This window comes from Dendrobates tinctorius, unplaced genomic scaffold (genome assembly GCF_039654945.1).
Source record: "Dendrobates tinctorius isolate UK_male_01 unplaced genomic scaffold, ASM3965494v1 ptg000177l, whole genome shotgun sequence".
In the NCBI taxonomy this organism is placed as follows: Eukaryota; Metazoa; Chordata; class Amphibia; order Anura; family Dendrobatidae; genus Dendrobates; species Dendrobates tinctorius.
Genome location: NW_027361844.1, coordinates 11399417 through 11422080, shown reverse-complemented (window position 1 = coordinate 11422080; position 22664 = coordinate 11399417). Strand labels below are relative to the sequence as shown.

The 22664-nt window shown below is 45.8% G+C and overlaps 1 protein-coding gene across 2 annotated transcripts; it reads right to left on the bottom strand.

Moving 5' to 3' along the window:
• Positions 1–343: 343 nt before the first annotated feature.
• TMEM41A (transmembrane protein 41A) lies at positions 344–21341 on the bottom strand. 2 transcript variants are annotated; one of them, XM_073551547.1, is made up of 5 exons: positions 21174–21335; positions 12109–12262; positions 10620–10781; positions 7981–8119; positions 344–7888 (listed from the first exon to the last, which is right to left on the bottom strand). In XM_073551547.1, exons 1-5 carry the CDS (start codon positions 21275–21277, stop codon positions 7674–7676), a joined length of 774 nt encoding a protein of 257 aa, XP_073407648.1. In that variant the 5' UTR covers positions 21278–21335; the 3' UTR covers positions 344–7673. The 2 variants fall into 2 exon arrangements, with proteins under 2 accessions (XP_073407648.1, XP_073407649.1); XM_073551548.1 differs by having other exon boundaries at positions 7783–7913; positions 21174–21341.
• Between the last annotated feature and the right edge of the window lie 1323 nt (positions 21342–22664).

Genomic DNA, 22664 nt, shown 5'->3' with positions numbered 1-22664 from the left:
CTATTCCTTACTATGCAAGGGGCCACCACAGAAAAAAAAATGCAGTATAATTTAAAATGAGTGCTTACACTGGACAATGCCAATCCATTTAGTGTGTACACAGTGTCAGGTGCACACATCATGAGCTTATATGTCTACCGCTGACCCAAAAATGCAGTGTGCACTTACCGTGTTCAGGCTGTAATGCAAGAACAGTCCTTCTGCACGGTACTGGAATGGATTAAAAAATTATATGCAGCTCTCAGGTTTCCTCTAAAAGATGGATGTCTGACTGATAAGATTTGTTGCACTTAAATTGGTTTTGTAGAGGATAACATAAAATAATACTATAAGCCAACACTAATTTATTCATACACAGACAATACAATATATTTCTTCTGATAAACCAACGTATAAAACTAATATAAAGCAAACCATTTGACAGTGTTTTGCATATAAAACTACACATGTAAGGCACATGCACAGAAAATCAGGTAAATGCCTACATAACAGAGGAAATCTCCGTGTGGCACAAAGCAAAAAAAAACAGTTGCTTTATTGTAAAAAAACAGACAATTGCTGGCTCTAGTAGACCGGGTTATAGAAAATCCTGGGGCAGAATTTTATGGTTGAGGTGGTTGCAGAGTGAAGGGGTTATAAGAAAAAGGAAAAAACAGAACACGTGAATTGTAGGAAAGACTTGTCTTTTCCAGTAGGACGTCAAGGTTATGTGGGTACAGTAACAGAAACCTTTAAATCAGTGTTTCCCAAACTCCAGGCCTCACGGTCTGCAACAGATCATATTTTCAGGTCTCCTTAGTACTACACAGAAGGCGGCGAGAGAACTTGTGGCAATTTCGGCTGCCATGATAAGAATTCTATCACCTGTGAAATACTAGAAACATCCTGAAAACATGATGTGTTGGGGGCCCTGAGGACTGAAGTTTGAGAAACACTGCTCTAATGGAAACAATCTCAGATCAGTTTCCTATTTTTTGTATATGACAGGTTAGCAAGAATTAGGTGACAGATTAATAGCCAAACAACCGCAGAACGTGGCCACATGGGGTTGGGTTTTGTCTGTCAGTATTGAGGCACCTAGGCCAGTAGACATAAAACACTGAGATTTTTTTTAATGCAAATTATTTGAAAGGAGGCATATTTTTTTTATTTTAGAAACACAGGAACACAAAGAATAGTTGCAAAAGTGTAAAACTGAAACACAAATGAGGGAAAGCCAAGATGGAATCATAAATTACCAATGAACACAGGGTGGCAAGTGGGCACCACTCTATTACCCAGCATCAACCTATATCATACCAAAAGCAATTAATACAAATACAGAAAAGAAGGATACCAAACAGGGTTCAACTATAACTAATCAAATTTTATTAAAAATTAACCAAGTAAAAAATATTTTTAAAAACATTTAAAAAAAGCATCAAGGCTATTGACATTTGGCTATCCAGACCACAAGAGAGCAGTGGTCTACCACGTTATCAAAAAAAGGATGTAGACAATCAATATAAAAAACATGAAAAAAAATGTATAAGAATATGCCCAAATATTTCAAAGAATAAAATGGTCCATAATAATAAGGAATAGCCTGGCATTTCAATAATGTGAAAAACATATGTGAATAGTCACCATACACCAACCTGAATTGAGGCTTCCTTCAGGGGCAGACTGCAATCAATGCAGGGAACACAGTGTGCCTCTGAGGAAGCCACAATTTGGGTTGCAATACTTGTGGGGTTTTCGCCCCATCTTCTCAAAAATGTTTTTGACTATGCCTTAGTCCCTGCCGTTTGTACATCAGGACTAGCCCTTAGGTTGCACTGGCAGTATACTGTTGTGAATTCGCTTTCTGGCCTACCTCTGGTTACTAGTGAAGGTAGTGGAGCTGGTTCTCTTTCCGTGCTCCCTCTGGTGGCTACTGGGGGCAATGGAGCTGATCTAATTAACAGAGGCCTGCCACCTGATGATGAGGAGGATGACTGGAGATCTGGAGTTTCTGACTGGACTTAAGACAGCCGACTCCCTCTATCCCTGCTGATTTTTTCCTGCCTCCTGAGGTGTTAGGTTCCAGCTCAGTCCCTGCATGCTCAAGCTAAGTGTTCTTTTGCTATTGTTCTCATTTGACTTGGTTTTGTCTGTTTCAGTTTTGTGTGGTCAGCCAGCCCCGGCTGGGGCTGTGCTGAATTTCCATCCTTATGTTACTGTTTGTGCCAGTTTGTTTTTGTCCCTTATTAGATTGGCCTCTTTTTGCTCTGCTTTCAGAATATACCAGAGTGCTGATATAGTGGGCAAAGTCTAGTGACTTCAGTATTTTTCTATCAGACGTGTTGGGCATTTTCAGGGTTTTTAGCGTGATTGCAGACAGTCTTTCCTTTCCTGTCTAGTGTGGGCCCCATCGTTTGCTCAGTCTATTTTCCTACTTGCGTTTGTGTTTTCATCTTGTCTCACCGACAATATATGTTTGGGGGCTAACTATTCCTTTAGGGTCTGCTCTGGGGCAGTTTAGATTTCCCCTTTCTTGCTTTAGGCTTATTTAGTTCTGCTGTGTCGAGGCGTCTAGGATCATCGTAGGTACGCTCCACGGCTACTGCTAGTTGTGTGGATAGGATCAGGAGTCCGCAATCCGCTTAGTTACCAATCTCTCTGGTTTTCTGTGGCTTGGTCTTGCTTTCCTCCTTGGTGACCCAATCATAACAGTATACCGTATTTGGTTTCTATTCATATATGTTTGCACATTATTGAAATGCCAGGCTATTCCTTATTATCATAGACCGTTTTATTCTTTGAAATATCTGGGCATGTCCTTATACATTTGTTCATGTTTATTATATTGACTGTCTACATCGTTTTTTTTTTATAACATATGATAGACCACAGCTCTATTGTGACTGGATGGCCAGCATGTCAATAGCCTTTGGGCTTTTTTTTTTTAATGGTTTTTAAACATATTTTTGGCTTGCTTAATTATTAATACAATATGATTATTTGTAGGTTCTCTCCCTTTGGCATACTTATTTTCTGGTTTTGTACGAATCAACATTATAAGTACGGACATCTAACCCTGCAAAGAAAACGGAAAGACAATGGACGACGGTTCTTCTTGATCAGGACTAAAAAATTCATAGTGATCTTGGCATACATGTGCAGAGTGTGTGGTTTCTATTCCTTCAACCTGTTCAACATATTGGTCTGATAAATGTTTAACTTTCTTTGTATTTGGATCTAAAAAAAAAAAAAAAAATGTAGAAATTCATACTAAAAAGAACAAAGAGCTAAGCTCACGAGGCTATAAATAATTAGCAGCGGATTTTACGGTACGACCAGTAAGCAATACAGCTATTGTAAGGTACACCTTTCATTTCTCAAATGATATTAAAATGTCAATATTTGCCAAAGCTTTCTTATATTGGCTTTGAGACTTCTGCCCAGTAGAAGAAAGCATTGTTTCTTGGGGAGAATGCTTTGTGCATACGCAGTGCAGTGGAATATACAGGACATGGAGATGCAGTTGATGTAATAGTTAAATTATAATCATGATTTTCGTGAATAAACATAATCTTTGGTAACACTCCAAAATATATATTTCATCGGGGTAAGATCTCAGTAACTATTGCAGCCATTCACCCTATCCACATATAATAACAATAACAAAATAATATAAACAGAAACTATATGCCTATAGATGCATCCCGCAGTTTTATTTATACCACTACCAGACTGGTAAAAGCAATTAAAAACAAGAAAAAAAAAAATCAATATGTTGCTGTAACTGAGGCAGATAGAGGTATAGTACAGCCCCCCATGAACCTCTATGGGTTTCTGTGCCCAAATTAAAGCAGTGCACACGAGCCTTTAAAGAGACGGTCAGCACACAATGACTGTTCAAACTAAGCACATACACTCGGTACATCATCGCTTGGTCAAACATTTAAGTGCACCTTCCCGCTTATCTCTGTCTTGGTAAAGCTAGAGATGTCAAAGAAGCAAGGGAAATGGAGATCAAGGGAAAACAAGTAGATTGTAAGGTGAACTTAAACGTTTGGCCGCACCAGGGATGCACAAAAGCGCCTGTACTTGGTTTTAACAGTCATTCTGTGCTGACAGAGTCCATTTAAAGGGAGTAAGATTTTAACATAGTCACACACTGTGAATTTACCAGTCCATAGGGTAGTTTCTTTACAGGGGAAAAAAAACCCAAAAACTTTTACCCTGTGGCGCAAACACATTATGTAAACGCATCCATGATCCTTGGTAATGTTTGCTATTATAATGGACAGCATAATCAACCCTGAATTGTGTATGCAATGTATGTCTAAGGAGACCAGTATGAGTACCGAATCCATGGAACATAGATTTCTTGAGATGAGATTTAAAGAGACAATTCTTCAGGTTCAGCATAGGATTCTGATTTCCTCCTAAGTTGATCCAGAAGAAGTAAAAATTAATGTCCCCCTGTAAGTTAACTGCCAGTTTGTCAATATGACTGGGGTAAAATCCCCCCCCAGTCCCTGCTATCTTGCAGCATCTCTCTCCACACTGTAAGCTGGTGTGGGTTTCTACAGTACGACGATAAAATGTGCCAAACTATCTGTCTCCGAACACCAACTGCTACAGTTTTAGGTAGAATTGAAGAGAAAAATTTCCTTATAAATAGCCCTCGTAGGTATATAGCAGCCGAGGTGTATATTACAATAAGCAGAAAATTGGCACAAAAATCCCCATTTAATATACAAAGACTAGAAAGATAACAGATTATCCTTAATTAATAATTATACCCATCAGATCCTCACTTTGGGGTATACAACAATAAGACACTATAAGAAAGGGGTTATCTGGGGATCCTAAAACAAAATCCAGAAAATCTTTCTAACCTCCATTATATAATACTACAAGCGCTTCTTGATTGGCAAAAACATATTTTAGTGTTACTTACAACCCCACTGTTTCGCACCTATTGTTCTGGATACTGAGTGTAGTATTAAGAGCGTTGTGAACCTGCCACATCAGCCCCTTATTTACCCCCAGCGCCTGTATACCAGCTCATCCCACTGTGGAAGAAGGGGGCTGGCTTGCTTCCTCTGCATCAACAGAATGCCAGCCCATTAGTGATCATGTGTATGATGCTGCCCAGACAATGAGACCACAATTGTGCCAGTGTCAGTGATTCAACATATTGTAAAACTTCTGAGGACATGTGACAGTATTAAACTTTGCATCACACCCTATAAGCGGCACACGGTTATTATTAAATTTCCTGTTTTTATATAATCTATATATAATCGTCTAATTCTGTCTGTCTGTAACGGAAATCCCACGTCGCTGATTGGTCGCGGCCTAATGTGCGGATGGTAGCCAGGGTCCAGAGGAGAGGAGACTCCTCCGAACCCTGGGTACCATAAATCTGTAAAAAATAGAATTAAAATAAAAAAGTGATATACTCACCTTCGGACGACCCCCGGACTCTTTCCATCCTCTCACCATGCGCCTGGCATCTTCTGGTCCCAGTAAGGCTTTGTGCCAAAGACCGTTAATGACGTTGCACTCCCGCGAGAGTGACGTCATCTTCGGTCCTTCGCACTAAGCCTTACTGGGCCCGGAAGATGCCAGGGCAGGAGTGCGCGTGAGAATCGTGCATCCGCATAGCGCTATCCTGCGCCATTTTCCTGAAGACACATTTGCAGTGTCTTCAGGAAAATGGCGCCGGACAGCGCGGTATGGGCATGCGCGTACTCCGGCACCAGTGCCACACTCCTCCCACAGCTTCCGGCAGAATGGGACAGCGCTGGACCACAGGAAAGATAGGTAAGCATAAATATTTTTTTTTGTATGTGTGCAGTTTACTAGGGGTGAGGGGGACCATGCATACCAGGAAAGGGGGGTGAGGGGACCATGGATACCAGGAAAAGGGGGTGACGGGACCATGCATACCAGGATTGGGGGATGAGGGGGACCATGCATACCAGCAAAGGAGGGGTGAGGGGGGACCATGCATACCAGGAAAGGGAGGTGAGGGTGACCATACATACCAGCAAAGGGGGGTGAGGGGGACCATGCCATACCAGCAAAGGGGGGTGAGGGGGACCATGCATACCAGGAAAGAGGGGTGAGAGAACCATGCATACCAGGATTGGGAGGGTGAGAGCACCATGCATTCCAGGATTGGAGGGTGAGGGGACCATGCATTCCAGGATTGGCGGGTGAGGGGGACCCTGCATACCAGGATTGGCGGGTGAGGGGACCATGCATACCAGGATTGGCGGGTGAGGGGGACCATACATACTAGGATTGGTGGGTGAGGGGGACCATACATACCAGGATTGGGAGGTGAGGAGTACCATGCATATCAGGACTGGGAGGTGAGGGATACCATGCATATCAGGATTGGGGGGGGGTGAGAGGACCATGCATATCAGGATTGGGGGGTGCATTATTGCATTATTATGAAATCTTCATAAATAAACATACATACATATTCTAGAATACCTGATGCGTTAGAATCGGGCCACCATCTAGTTGGCACATAATTATCTTCCATTGGATAATTCCTTTAAGGCCAGTTTCACATGTCCGATATTCACAGTCCAAGTATGGACTGTGGCATATGAACCGGCTGAGGATCTGTGACATCTGGAACAACTTCATGTATGCTTATGAAGCTCTTGAGTTCGGGTCAGGTCACAGCGCACGGTCAGGCAAAAGATTCAGAACTCAGAGTGCAAAACCACCCTAAATAAAATTAGTCCCCGACGCAGCTATTTATTTCATCCCCTAAGTATTTCAATTGGTAGATGGCAGTGCTTATTCACCGGCAAATAATCGTCAATACGAATTCCCAGGACAATTGGCAAGGGTAAATCAGCTGCAAATCTCCCAAAGAATGAGCAAAAACATTTTTTTGGGTGAAATTATTTTTAAGGTACTTAAAAATTATTGTTCTCGGCTTTGTAAACAGAAAATGTGCTGCAGAGAACAATGCAGTCTATACGCCCAAAAGTCTCTATTACCAATCCTTCTCTGCGTATTGGAAGTGCAATTTAAAATCGGTTATTAAACTACTGCCGATCGGTGATTGTCTAACTACCGCGATCATGTAGTGTAAAAAGCACTCTAAATGCCCATTCATTGTATGGCATGTGAGCACTTTCAGCACTCACTCCAGTGCTGAGAGCACTCCTTGTGAACAGGCTCCACATGAGGCCTAGGTCTGTGGACTCATCACAATATGATCACAGGGATCCAGGAGGTAGAGTTTGGGGGTTGCTTAATAGGTGCATGGGCATTTGTATCACTGTGTAAGGGGCAGACCCTCTTCAAAATTATATTTCCTCTTTATAAGTGTGGACAGACCTCTATAAAATTATTATCATATAGATCATTCACAAGAGAAGAGTTCAAACGCACTCATATATAAACTCGACAAATTCTTGCCAAAATATAAACGGGTTGTATAAAAAGTTTCTGATCGTCCCCGACAGCCCATGGGCGATTTAAGACTTTTCATATTTAAGCTTTTCTGTACGTGAGATGCTAATACCTGTTTATACACAAAACGATCCATTGCGAAATCCATACAGTAAGAGATGTGGTCATCTGTCTGCAGATAAAAATACAACATTTTTTTCAGCAGTATCGGAGATTCTCTAAAATAAGGATTCTGCACTGAGGGAGAAATATCATCATGTTTCTTTTCTGCCATTCATCATGTGTTCTTTCTCTTCCAGTCCCAGCTTGTGATGACTCAACTTCTTGACAATGGTGCCAGGGATGAGAGCAAAAAGTGCTATAGCCAATAATTTCAGTAGTGTTCCCCAAGAAAACATGTCATCTAGAGTCTTGATCTTTGACAAAATAGAGCCCGTCTGGACACAGATGAAGTTGTAGGGTAGGAGACCTATGGGTAAAGCAACACAAGGAGACTACTTGGTTCAGGTGTTAGTAAATTATCAGTAAACATTTTTGGACAATGAATCAATGCTCACATACCAATGAGGACGGAGAAGAAAAACTGTCCGACTGGGATGTTCAAAATGGGCGAAGAGAGGTTCAGGAACCAGTTAGGCGTCATTGGGAACAACCGAAGGAAAAGAAGGAAAAAGAACAAGCCACTACGGTTCTCCTCAATCTACACAAAAGACAGACAAGCATAAATGAACACTTGCAAACAAATTGGATGAGGGTAAACACATTTAAAAATTAAAAAAACAAAAAAAAAAATCGGATTGCACTTGGCCCAAAGTTAAACTGTAGGGCAGCTCACATCTGCGATCATTTTCTCTTGCTGATATGGTATGCAAAAACAATCGCAGCATGCTGCAAATGGCCGTGAGAATCGGATCGCACGCACCCATGCAAATCTACGGGTGCGTGTGAAACATTGCACTGCACTTGGATATAACCCGAGTGCAGTGAGATTCCCGCGAACGTCTCCGTCTCCTCCGCACCTGTGTTCCGACTTTTGATGCGAGAGGATGGGAGCACAGAGCACTGACACTCGGCTCACACTAGCGGCACAGCAGGAGATGAGTGTCATCAGCATATCACAACAACTCTTAAAGCGAATCTGTCACCCTATTTTTGGCTTTGCAGCTGCTGGCATAGACATCGGGGGCTTATCTACAGCATTCTGTAATGCAGTAGATAAGCCTCCGATGTAACCTGAAAGATAAGAAAAACACGTTATATTATACTCACCGGGGTGGGCGGTCTGGTCCAATGGGTGTCGCCGTCCCGTCCGGCGCCTCCCTTCTTCATGCGATGACATCCTCTTCTCCCATCCGGTAATGGCTCCGGCACAGGCGCACTGCTCTGCCCTGTTGAGGGCAGAGCAGAGTCCTGCAGTGCGCAGGCGTCGGGAGAGGTCCGGCACCTGCACAGTGCAGAATTCTGCTCTGCCCTCAACAGGACGGGAAAAGAGGACGTCATCGCATGAAGAAGGGAGGCGTCGGACCGGACTGCAACGCCCACCCCGGTGAGTATAATATAACGTGTTTTTCTTTCAGGTTACATCGGAGGCTTATCTACAGCATTACAGAATGCTATAGATAAGCCCCCGATGTCTATGCCAGCAGCTGCAAGCCGAAAAAAAGGGTGACAGATTCCCTTTAAAAAGGATCTGTCACCAGGTCAAAAGTGGCCAAGTTTTGGTTTCATTTTTTCCTTGCTGCTTCCTTGTGTAATACGTTTTACGTTTATTTTTTCACTCTGCCATACGGTTCCAGAAATATGGGCCTATTTATTTGGTCATACTATTTATGGTCCAGTGGGTAGCATTGCAGCGTTGCTGCGCTGGGGTCCTGGGTTCAAATCCCACCAAGGACAACGTATGCAAAGAGTTTGTATGTTCTCCTTTTGTTTGTGTGGATTTCCTCTGGGTTTGTCCCACACTCCAAAGACATACTGACAAAGACATACTGCTAGGGAATTTAGATTGTGAGCCCCAATGTGGAGAGCAATGTATGTAAAGAGCTGCAGAATAAGATAGCGCTATATAAGCAAGGCATAATATATAATAAGGGGCATGGCTCACAGGGTAATTATACATAACAGTCTATAGACACCCCCCCAAAAGAATTCCTGAGCCACGCCCCCTATAGAAAAGATCATGAATATTAATATCAAATAAGACGACCCAGATCTCTAGAAACATAAGTTGGATTTAAAGATGGGAAAAAAAGTCAAGAGCAGAATACTCAGAAGAGTAGCAGGAATAAGATAAGAGCAAAAAACTGGCGACTGTAGACTTGGTGACAGATCGGCTTTAATTATGGGTACAAGCAAGTGTGCATATACTGTATATTACATATTTTCACCTTTTGAATTGGTGCCACTCCTCTGTACTCAGCGTTTCACCCCCGGTGTTCTGCTTAACATCTGGTCTGGGCATCATGTTAGCGCTGCAGTCAATCAGCTGCCACTGCTATAGTACTTTCCACCAGTTGCTGATAATGAATGACCAGCAAGGGACACAATTTTGAGTACAGAGGAGTGGTGCTAGTCCAGGAGCGAGTTTCAAATGTTTTTCCACCTTCCTCAGCCCATTAATAAGGAGTTGTTCCATAGTGAATAACCCATTTAACAGTGATATTTTCAATAGACCGATCTTTTTTTCAGCACCATGGTAACTATCACAAACCATGTATCCCCCTACCCCCTAAATTAACAGTCAGTGAAATGTATATTTGAAGGTGCGCACAAAGGTTTTAGATTTTGCTAGAAAACCCAAATGCCAGAGACTTCCAAAGCAATGTCATTAGCAACTTAACATCGAAAAAACATGATGTGACAATATGATTAAAAGCCTCTCACCTAGCCAAACCAGATCTCACACTTTGCACTGATGAGGGGCTGTACCACGAAACACAGTGTCTGCAAATTGAGAGTTTTGTTTTGGCTTTTATTCTAAATCATGAGGCAAGGCTCGTTAGAGGATCAATATTGACTTTTAAGATTGCTACTTCCTATAGGTGGCGCTAACGTTCTAGTCCTCTTCCTCTCTGAAGAGACAATTCGCAATACGATTGCTCACATGTGGTATAAAAATGAATAGACATTTAAATGGAATAAAAAAAAAAGTGACGTCAAGGATACATAAAAGAAATCCAATCAGGTAATGGGACAGGGACCTTATTCTGCATCATGGAGATCTTCTCAGGGAAGTACATGGTTAAAATCTGCTTTCCAAATGCTTGAGACAGCAAGTAACAGAATGTGGCACCAATGGACGTCAGGGTGCAGCAAAGAAACAGTCCCATCCATGGGCCAAATAACGCTCCACCTAGCAGGTTCTGGAAGGGCAAAAAGGGTTAAACTATTAAATAATGGGTCACAGTACAATAAACACTGGCTAATATTATATTACAGTCTCATTGTTGTAAACCGGATCCCAACCCTTTGTAAAGCTATTATTTATTTTGGAAGGACTGATACCCCCCATACACTTTAGATGGTTATCCAGGAAAGGAATGGACTGGATAGGCTTCGATATGCCCAATCCTTTGTTCTGAAGGGAGATATTTCAGGTGTCTCTGACAGCAGCCTATTTGCCTCTCAGAATACATGAACGCACAACCTAGTAGAGGGTGCACCTGCACAGGGATCCAGAGAAATAACAGTTGGCTGAACACTTGTCAATCAAATGGTGTGGGACCATCATGGCGACACACACTTGCCAGTAAAAAGAGGTTGTAAAAATAATTCTGCAGTAAAGTAGTCATATTGTAAATGTTATTTATCAATATTGTGTGGTGTGACTGTGCTAACAAAGTTCAAGTTTGAAAACTGCACATTTTGAAAAATTTCAGGTATTTTCATATATAAATATCGACCCAATTTTACCACTTAGGCTGGTTTCACATTAGCACTTTTGTGCGCAGCGCATCGTGCGCACCCGTGCGCATGCGCACTGCGCACCTATACTTAACATGACGTGCGCATGGTCTTGCGCATACTTGCGTTTTCGTGCGCATGCGTTTTTTTGTCTTTTGCGCCAGACGCAACATGTTGCATTTTTGGTTCCGCCCTGTCTCGTCAAAAAAACGCATGCGCACGCTTGCGCACGGAATGCGCAAAAACACCACATTGGAGCCTATGGGAACGCATGCGTGCGCATGGTCTTGCGCACGCTTGCGTTTTTTTGCGCATGCGTTTTTGAGTTAAACAAGTCTAGAATGTTCTCTAGACAATGGAAAAAACGTCACACTTAAAAACGCATGCGCATAAAAAACGCCAACGCATGCAAAAAACGCATGTAAAACGCAAACAACGCTGCGTTTTTTTTACACATCAGCGTGCGCATGACGTTAAAAAAACGCGCGTTTGTTTTGCGTTTTTCTTTGCGTTTTTTATGCGCCCGATGCGCTGCGCAAAAAAACGCTAATGTGAAACTAGCCTAACACAGTTCACTGTGTCATGAAAATACAATGTGAGAATGACTGGGACACCTGGAAACTTTCCAAACACATAAGAACACATAGTGACACGTTAGATTTGAAAAATTGGATTGGGTGTTAAGGAGTTACAGTGCCAGCCCATATATTACAGGACTAGAAAAAGAATGACAGACAAATAGATAACTAGCAGGATTTATGGTAATAAATCTGATATTTCGCCTACCAGAAAGCTGGATCCTGGGATGGCAAAGCTTTGCTTATACAAGTATGCGCTACAGAACAGGAGGGTGACATATGACTGGTGCTCCCTCTTATAGTCCTGCAAGAAGTCGGCCAATTCACGAAGCTCATCTAGATCTGAAGGAAACACCAAAGACCTGTAATGGGGACAGAAAGTACAACGTGAGAGGACAATGTGCTCAGTAGATATGAGGGAGACTGGCAGCACCACAACTGGGGAAAAAAAGCAAGAAATAATGTGTAGATCCCAAATAAAAGTTTATTTTACATTTTACTATTTTCACTGACGGAGTAGTTTCTTCATATAAATTTGGAATTAGTGTTGCATGGTGAAAAAACCCCCCATATATTTGCTTCAGCAAAGAATGTGTCCCAGATAACAATCTGACATTGCCAGCAATGCGTATAAGCCTTTCAATAGTAACCGTTTAATCTTTATTTCATAAATCAATAGTACACATGAAAATATGCAATTTTGCAATAGGATATGATCGTTGGTGCTCATAAAGTTCTATGGAGATGGGAGGGGGTAAGAGGCGGTGGGAGGAGCTACAAGCAGACAAACATTCTGCTGCAACTCCTGAAATGACAGTTATGTTCCCCATAGAACAGTACGAGAAACAACTGTCCTCTCCTATCTCAGTAATGGGAGAATCTGTATTCATAGGAAGTTGAATAAAACCTTGCTAGCCATGACCTGATGTGTTATTTTAGCGAAAACCACGTTTTTCTCTATATGTAAATGAGCTGTTAAGATCTATGGGCTGGACCTTGCTGAGTATGTGCCTCCAGAGTTTTTTTTAATAAAAAGAAGACATTACCAGTGTGAGACACATAATGACTGACAGTCTGTTCTCCTAATCTACATGTGTCACATGGTCTTCATTTACAATAAGCTCTGGAGGAAAATTCTCAGGGAGATCACATCCGATCCTTCTCTCTTTATGACATAATCTGGCAAAGGAGGAACAAAAATTACCACTATACTACACTGCTCAAAAAATAAAGGGAACACTAAAATACCACATCCTAGATGTCACTGAATGAAATATTCCAGTTATAAATCTTTATTCATTACATAGTGGAATGAATTGAAAATGATAAAACATAAAAATGATCAATGTAAATCAAAATTAATATTCCATGGAGGTCTGGAATTGGAAGGATACTCAAAATCAAAGTGGAAAATCAAATTACAGGCTGATCCAACTTCTGTGGAAATGCCTCAAGACAAGGAAAGGATGCTCAGTAGTGTGTGTGACCTCCACATGCCTGTATGACCTTCTTTCAATGCCTGGGAAAGGTCCTGATGAGGCAGCGAATGTTCTGAGGGATCTCCTCCCAGACCTGGATTAATTCAACAGACAACTCCTGGACAGTCTGTGGTACACAGTGGCGTTGGTGGTGGAACGAGTCATGATGTCCCAGATGTGCTCGATTGGATTCAGGTCTGGGGAACGGGCGGGGCCAGGCCATAGCATCAATGCCTTCATCATGCAAGAACTGCTGACATACTTCAGCCACATGAGGTTTAGCATTGTCATGCATCAGAAGGAACCCAGTGCACCTGCATGTGGTTTCAAAATGGGTCTGAGGATCTCATCCTAGTACCTAATGCAGCCAGGGTATCTCTGGCTAGCACATGGAGGGCTGTGGTGCCCTTCAAAGAAATGCCTCCTCACACCATTACTGACCCACTGCCAAACCAGTCATACTGGAGAATGTTGCAGGCAGCAGAACATTCTCTGCGGTGTCTCCAGACTCTGTCATGTCTATCACAAGTGCTCAGTGTGAACCTGCTCTCATCTGTGAAGAGCACAGGGCGTCAATGTCAAATCTGCCAAACACTGTGTTCTCTGGCAAATGCCAATCGTCCTGTACGGTGTTGGGCTGTGAGCACAACCCCCATCTGTGGACGTCGGGCCCTCTGACCATCCTCATGGAGTCGGTTTCTAACAGTTTGTGCAGACACATGCACATTTGTGGCCTGCTGGAGATCATTTTGCAGGGCTCTGGTACTGCTCCTCCTGTTCCTCCTTGCACAACGGCTCTGGACACTACGCTGACAGACACAGCAAACCTTTTTGGCACAGCTCACATTGATGTGCCATCCTGGATGAGCTGCACTACCTGAGCCGCTTGTGTGGGTTGTAGAGTCCATCTCATGCTACCACGAGTGTGAAAGCACAACCACCATTCAAAAGTGACCTTACATTAGCCAGAAAGCATGGGTACTGAGATGTGGTCTGCGGTCCCCGCCTGCAGAACCACTCCGCTATTGAGGGTGTCTTGATAATTGCCAATAATTTCCATATGTTGTCTATTCCATTTGCACAACAGCATGTGAAATTGATTGTCAGTCAGTGTTGGTTCCTAAGTGGACAGTTTGATTTCACAGAAGTTTCATTTACTTGGAGTTATATTCTGTTGGTTAAGTGTTCCCTTTTTTTTTTTTTTTTTTTGCAGTGTATATTAGCTGGTCAGCTGGTCTTTCTGGCATTGGCCAGTTCATGCCACATAATGCTAATGTGGACAGGGGCTTTAAGTTCACACCTGCTAAATTTGCACACATGAAATCCAACGATTATATTTTCCTACTATCTCTGTGTGAAAGTGCATAGGATTCACATTAGGATAATCACTATCTCGTGGGGAAACCCACCAACTTGTCCATGCAGAATTTTCAGGAATAAGTGGCAAGAAAAAAGCCATTCACATACATGGGATAAAGATTGCTCTGCACAATTTGGTGCTGAATCCATGCCAAAAACTAAACCTAACCGAATCTGATGGATTTAATTGTATTTTTACACTTTACTTGGTAGAGTAGTGTAGATGGCAAATGAAGCGGATGCACAGCCGTGTAAAATTACCTGTAGAGAGTGACACTGGTATTGGAGATAACAGAAAAAAAGCAAAAAAAAAAAAAAAGAGATAATAATCATGACCGTGTGCACACCTGTAGTGTAGACGGCTGCGCTATGCTTCCAGCCAAAAACAATGACAATCTGATGGAACATAAGCGAAGTGAAGCCTAGTTGGGTCTAAGAAATTACACAGAAATCAGAGGAAACCATTTCTGCACATTTTCATGCAGGAATTTGCTTCTGTGGTTGCTGTAGTAATTTTGTCTATAGTGATCTGAGCTCCTGGCGCAGTCTATCTCCTTCCCCTCTAATACACAGCCAGTAAATGGCTATCTGATTTCACACACTTGCTGAGGCTAAACTTAGCTTTGGATACTCCACACCATGTTATCTGCAAGGCTTTCAAAGCAGCGACTATATAGGTTACTTGATACATTTATTTTGGGGACACTAGTGATATAAATGGTCCTATTGAAGTACCCCTAAAATAAATTAACCTTCCCAAATACGGCATCCTCAAGCAGTTTTTGTAGAAAAGACATATATATTTGAATTGTTTGCCATAAGAGATGAACGCATAATTGCAGTCACTCTCTATCGGGGACCATACAGCTGTATAAGGGCCAGTAACATGGCACCTACAGACTTCTGTGAGGCCATACTGTAACTCTGTAAAGCAGGAAGCACAGTCCAGTGGTGCACACATAGATAGGAGCGGAGTACAGAGACACCACAAGCCAGCTTCATTGAGCATTAGAGCTATCTGAAAAGCTTAAAGAGCCCTTAAAATTGTAGATTGTTTGGATATTTGTATCATAGAAGAACTCAGTCTACAGACCAGGGTTAGATGAATAAGAGGGCTGTTAGTCATTTGCTGCATGGACTTTGGATCCTTCTCATGTTTGTCTCTCGCTCAGTTGGTAATGGACTTTGACAGCAGTAATTAGAGCACAAGTTCAGCCACTTCTTATAAGTTAAGCCAGTCTTAGATGGATGCCCCCAGAATGCTGATGTTCCATTAGGAGCACTGTATTATACATACACAGGGTAGCCATAAATCTGCCTCTGAGAGTCCTGTGGTTCCAGCAGATCTTTTAGGTCCTGTACGTGGTGAGGTGGGGCCTCTATATATTAGACATGTTTTTCCAGTATATCAAGCACATACTGAATCAAATAGAGATCTGGGGAATTTGAATGCAGAGTTAATCCTTAAAATGTTTTGCCATATTCCTGAAAACATGATAGGGTGCATCATCCTGAGGCCACAGTCATTAGGTATTGCCATGAAGCAGTGTACTAGGTATGCGCAGCCGTCTGAAGGCCAGGATCCATGGTCTCCCAGTAGATCAGTGCCCAGGGCGTCACAAAATCTCTGCAGGCTTGTCTTTCTGGTGCCATCTCTTCCCACCGTTATGTAATGGACATTCACCTTATGTCCAGATGATGTAAAACAAAAGGTGACACATCAGACCCGACCACCTTCTTCTAGTGCCCTGTACTGCAGTTTGGGCGCTTAGGCGTCCATTGTAGGCACTTTTGGCAGTAGACTTGGCGCAGTATGAGCACGGAGACAGGCTTGTTGCCCTATACTATCAGGTACTGTGTGTTCTGACACTTTTCTATCATAGTCAGCGTTAAATGGGTTTTCGACCACAGGGAAAATTTTGCGAAAACAGTGCAGCTTATCAAATAGTCTGTGATAATCACAGTGTTAAGATTTGGATCTGATAATCGCTTGCTGCATTCATCACATGACTGCATCAAGCAATATACATAGCTGTGCTTACGTGCCGACTAGATTGTTATCCGCTTCTCTAAAAAGAACATTGGCAGGAGCGGATGAAAAGCGAGATGGAAAAATCACATCCTTGAGGTCTGATGACGAGCGGCTACAGAGACGAATCCTAGCAGTGAGTATATTACACATTGGTAATAAGCAGCACTGCTTACCGGAAGTTTGTGCTAGGGCGGAAAATCCCTTTAACTTTCTCATCTATGTGTGAAACAATCGCTCTTGTTAGAGATCAGACCAGATGAGGAGTGATCGCTCGGGCGGCCATGACTCTGTTGTCAGCTCGCTGGTTGTTCTTTTTTGTTTCAAAATAACGCATGCACAGGCCCCGCGGGTGCTGGGAGTTTGGGCCACATGCAGACAGCCGCCTCACCCTCATTAACAGGATGATCTGCATTGCTAAGGCTTTATTATGAATGTTTAGAGGGGTCATCCATATCAGTCTGGTAAGGTTCTAGTGGGCATTATCACTTGTGTGTAATAAGTGTGGCGCTCAATCTCAGGCGTTCGCCCCCATACACATCAGCTCCTGTATCACGCCGTCATGTGTGAGGTACCGGCGCCGTTACCATGCACCGCACTATAGGTCATGGACCTACCTAGCCAGGCCCCTAATAATAAAAATAACCCAAATTACTACGTCATGGATAATACAAGTGTCCAACAGAGTATTTTTTACAACCCCACAGTCACTAATGTGACCAATTAGCACTGACTGACAGCTGCCTGCATCTTCCCACACACTTGACTGCTGCCAGTGTCCTCCACAGGCACATGCACTTGTGACTTCATTACAGCACGCTGCCAGCCAGCCCCCCATTCCCAGTGCCCACCTCTCACACACTGACTGCTGTCTTCCACAGGCACAGGCACTTGTCACTTCATTACAGCACGCTGCCAGCCCCCCATTCCCAGTGCCCACCTCTGACACACTGACTGCTGTCCTCCACAGGCACAGGCACTTGTCACTTCATTACAGCACGCTGCCAGCCAGCCCCCCATTCCCAGTGCCCACCTCCGACACACTGACTGCTGTCCTGCACAGGCACATACAATTGTCACTTCATTACAGCCCCCCATTCCCAGTGCTCACCTCCAACACACTGACTGCTGTCCTCCACAGGCACATGCACTTGTCACTTCATTACAGCACGCTGCCAGCCAGCCCCCCATTCCCAGTGCCCACCTCCGACACACTGACTGCTGTCCTGCACAGGCACATACAATTGTCACTTCATTACAGCCCCCCATTCCCAGTGCCCACCTCCCACACACTGACTGCTGTCCTGCACAGGCACATGCACTTGTCACTTCATTACAGCCCCCCATTCCCAGTGCTCACCTCCAACACACTGACTGCTGTCCTCCACAGGCACATGCACTTGTCACTTCATTACAGCACGCTGCCAGCCAGCCCCCCATTCCCAGTGCCCACCTCCCAGACACTGACTGCTGTCCACCACATGCACTTGTCACTTCATTACAGCACGCTGCCAGCCCCCACTCCCAGTGCCCACCTCCCACACACTGACTGCTGTCCTCCACAGGCACTTGTCACTTCATTACAGCACGCTGCCAGCCAGCCCCCCATTCCCAGTGCCCACCTCCGACACACTGACTGCTGTCCTCCACAGGCACAGGCACTTGTCACTTCATTACAGCACGCTGCCAGCCAGCCCCCCATTCCCAGTGCCCACCTCCGACACACTGACTGCTGTCCTCCACAGGCACATGCACTTGTCACTTCATTACAGCACGCTGCCAGCCAGCCCCCCATTCCCAGTGCCCACCTCCCAGACACTGACTGCTGTCCTCCACAGGCACAGGCACTTGTCACTTCATTACAGCACGCTGCCAGCCAGCCCCCCATTCCCAGTGCCCACCTCCGACACACTGACTGCTGTCCTCCACAGGCACATGCACTTGTCACTTCATTACAGCACGCTGCCAGCCAGCCCCCCATTCCCAGTGCCCACCTCCCAGACACTGACTGCTGTCCACCATAGGCACATGCACTTGTCACTTCATTACAGCACGCTGCCAGCCAACCCCCCATTCCCAGTGCCCACCTCCCAGACACTGACTGCTGTCCACCACAGGCACAGGCACTTGTCACTTCATTACAGCACGCTGCCTGCCAGCCCCCTATTCCCAGTGCCCACCTCCCAGACACTGACTGCTGTCCACCACAGGCACAGGCACTTGTCACTTCATTACAGCACGCTGCCAGCCAGCCCCCCATTCCCAGTGCCCACCTCCGACACACTGACTGCTGTCCTCCACAGGCACATGCACTTGTCACTTCATTACAGCACGCTGCCAGCCAGCCCCCCATTCCCAGTGCCCACCTCCCACACACTGACTGCTGTCCTCCACATGCACATGTCACTTCATTACAGCACGCTGCCAGCCCCCCATTCCCAGTGCCCACCTCCAACACACTGACTGCTGTCCTCCACAGGCACATGCACTTGTCACTTCATTACAGCACGCTGCCAGCCAGCCCCCCATTCCCAGTGCCCACCTCCCAGACACTGACTGCTGTCCTCCACATGCACATGTCACTTCATTACAGCACGCTGCCAGCCCCCCATTCCCAGTGCCCACCTCCAACACACTGACTGCTGTCCTCCACAGGCACATGCACTTGTCACTTCATTACAGCACGCTGCCAGCCAGCCCCCCATTCCCAGTGCCCACCTCCCAGACACTGACTGCTGTCCACCACATGCACTTGTCACTTCATTACAGCACGCTGCCAGCCCCCCACTCCCAGTGCCCACCTCCCACACACTGACTGCTGTCCTCCACAGGCACTTGTCACTTCATTACAGCACGCTGCCAGCCAGCCCCCCATTCCCAGTGCCCACCTCCGACACACTGACTGCTGTCCTCCACAGGCACATACACTTGTCACTTCATTACAGCACGCTGCCAGCCAACCCCCCATTCCCAGTGCCCACCTCCCAGACACTGACTGCTGTCCACCACAGGCACAGGCACTTGTCACTTCATTACAGCACGCTGCCTGCCAGCCCCCTATTCCCAGTGCCCACCTCCCAGACACTGACTGCTGTCCACCACAGGCACAGGCACTTGTCACTTCATTACAGCACGCTGCCAGCCCCCCACTCCCAGTGCCCACCTCCCACACACTGACTGCTGTCCTCCACAGGCACATGCACTTGTCACTTCATTACAGCACGCTGCCAGCCAACCCCCCATTCCCAGTGCCCACCTCCCAGACACTGACTGCTGTCCACCACAGGCACAGGCACTTGTCACTTCATTACAGCACGCTGCCTGCCAGCCCCCTATTCCCAGTGCCCACCTCCCAGACACTGACTGCTGTCCACCACAGGCACAGGCACTTGTCACTTCATTACAGCACGCTGCCAGCCAGCCCCCCATTCCCAGTGCCCACCTCCGACACACTGACTGCTGTCCTCCACAGGCACATGCACTTGTCACTTCATTACAGCACGCTGCCAGCCAGCCCCCCATTCCCAGTGCCCACCTCCCACACACTGACTGCTGTCCTCCACATGCACATGTCACTTCATTACAGCACGCTGCCAGCCCCCCATTCCCAGTGCCCACCTCCAACACACTGACTGCTGTCCTCCACAGGCACATGCACTTGTCACTTCATTACAGCACGCTGCCAGCCAGCCCCCCATTCCCAGTGCCCACCTCCCAGACACTGACTGCTGTCCTCCACATGCACATGTCACTTCATTACAGCACGCTGCCAGCCCCCCATTCCCAGTGCCCACCTCCCAGACACTGACTGCTGTCCTCCACATGCACATGTCACTTCATTACAGCACGCTGCCAGCCCCCCATTCCCAGTGCCCACCTCCAACACACTGACTGCTGTCCTCCACAGGCACATGCACTTGTCACTTCATTACAGCACGCTGCCAGCCAGCCCCCCATTCCCAGTGCCCACCTCCCAGACACTGACTGCTGTCCACCACATGCACTTGTCACTTCATTACAGCACGCTGCCAGCCCCCCACTCCCAGTGCCCACCTCCCACACACTGACTGCTGTCCTCCACAGGCACTTGTCACTTCATTACAGCACGCTGCCAGCCAGCCCCCCATTCCCAGTGCCCACCTCCGACACACTGACTGCTGTCCTCCACAGGCACATGCACTTGTCACTTCATTACAGCACGCTGCCAGCCCCCCATTCCCAGTGCCCACCTCCGACACACTGACTGCTGTCCTCCACAGGCACATGCACTTGTCACTTCATTACAGCACGCTGCCAGCCCCCCATTCCCAGTGCCCACCTCCGACACACTGACTGCTGTCCTCCACAGGCACATGCACATGTCACTTCATTACAGCACGCTGCCAGCCCCCCATTCCCAGTGCCCACCTCTCAGCTTCCTGTCCTCGGCCCGGGCGCAGGCGGGTGCTCAGGACGTACAGGTAAAAGGTGGCGCAGCCAAACACCAGGAAGAACCCGGCCAGAGAACGCATGATGCCGGAGAGCAGCGGGCACAAGAAGCACCCCGGAACCAGTGTCACTGGCTGCTGCAGCCGGGGAGCCGCAAATACAGAGGACCGGAAGTACAGGGGCCCGAATGCAGTAACCATGGTTACCGAGTATGCAAGAAAATACACAATCAAATAAATCAGAAAACCCCAGTGGCAATACGTCCCTGCCATGTATACACATAGCTATGTATGAGACAGCTGGATGGCAGCAGCTCCGACCCCACAGCCTGTAACATTCATCTTTCCTGGAGTCCTGAGAAGCTGCCTCATTATGCATATTCAGTCAGAAAGGCTTATGGCGTTATGTGTTATATTCAATATATTTTATATACAGGCAGATGTGCCATTCTCGACTCAGGAAGTGTGGGTGATATCCTCTGTGCCAGCAGTAATGGAGGTAGGGGAAAATTATCAATACATTTTTAAAGGAGTTGTCCACTAGTTGCACAATCTCTCCCTTCTTAAATACCCATGACCGCCCCCCCCAGTAATAAATAAGAAAATGTTATCCTCATCTGGACCGGCGGCGTTCCGGCGATTTTTTTCTGGCGCCGAGTGTCTTGGTGCTTGTACGACATTGTTATGTTACATGAGCACTGCAGCCAATCAGCAGTCACTCACTGGCTGCAACCTTTAAGCCGTGTTCACATGTTCAGTATTTGGTCAGTATTTTACATCAGTATTTGTAAGTCAAAACCAGGAGTGGGTGATAAATACAGAAGTGGTGACTTGTTTCTATTATACTTTTCCTCTGATTGTTCCACTCCTGGTTTTGGCTTACAAATGGTGAAAACACATGGTGAAAATCTGACACTTGAATGGTGCTTAAAGGGAATCTGTCACCCCATTTTAGCGTTATGAGCTGCCGGCACCGCCATCAGGGGCTTATCTACAGCATTCTGTAATGTGTAGATAAGCCCCCAACGAAACCTGAAAGATAAGAAAAACACGTTAGATTATACTCACCGGGGGGCGGGTGCCACCCATCTTCATACGATGCCGTCCTCCTCCTTGCTTCTCCCTCGGCTCCTGCGCACGTATACTTTTTCTGCCCTATTGAGGGCAGAGTAAAGTACTGCAGTGCGCAGGCATTGGAAAAGGTCAGAGAGGTCCGGCGCCTGCGCAATGCAGTCCTCTGCTCTGCCCTCAATAGGGCAGAGAATTACACCTGTGCAGGAGCCGAGGGAGAAGCAAGGAGGAGGACAGCATCGGATGAAGATGGGAGGCACTGGACGGGACGGCAACACCCATCAGACCGGACCGAACGTCCAGGTGAGTATAATCTAACTCTTTTTTCTTATCTTTCAGGATTCATCGGGGGGGGGCTTATCTACAGGATTACAGAATGCTGTAGATAAGCCCCTGATGG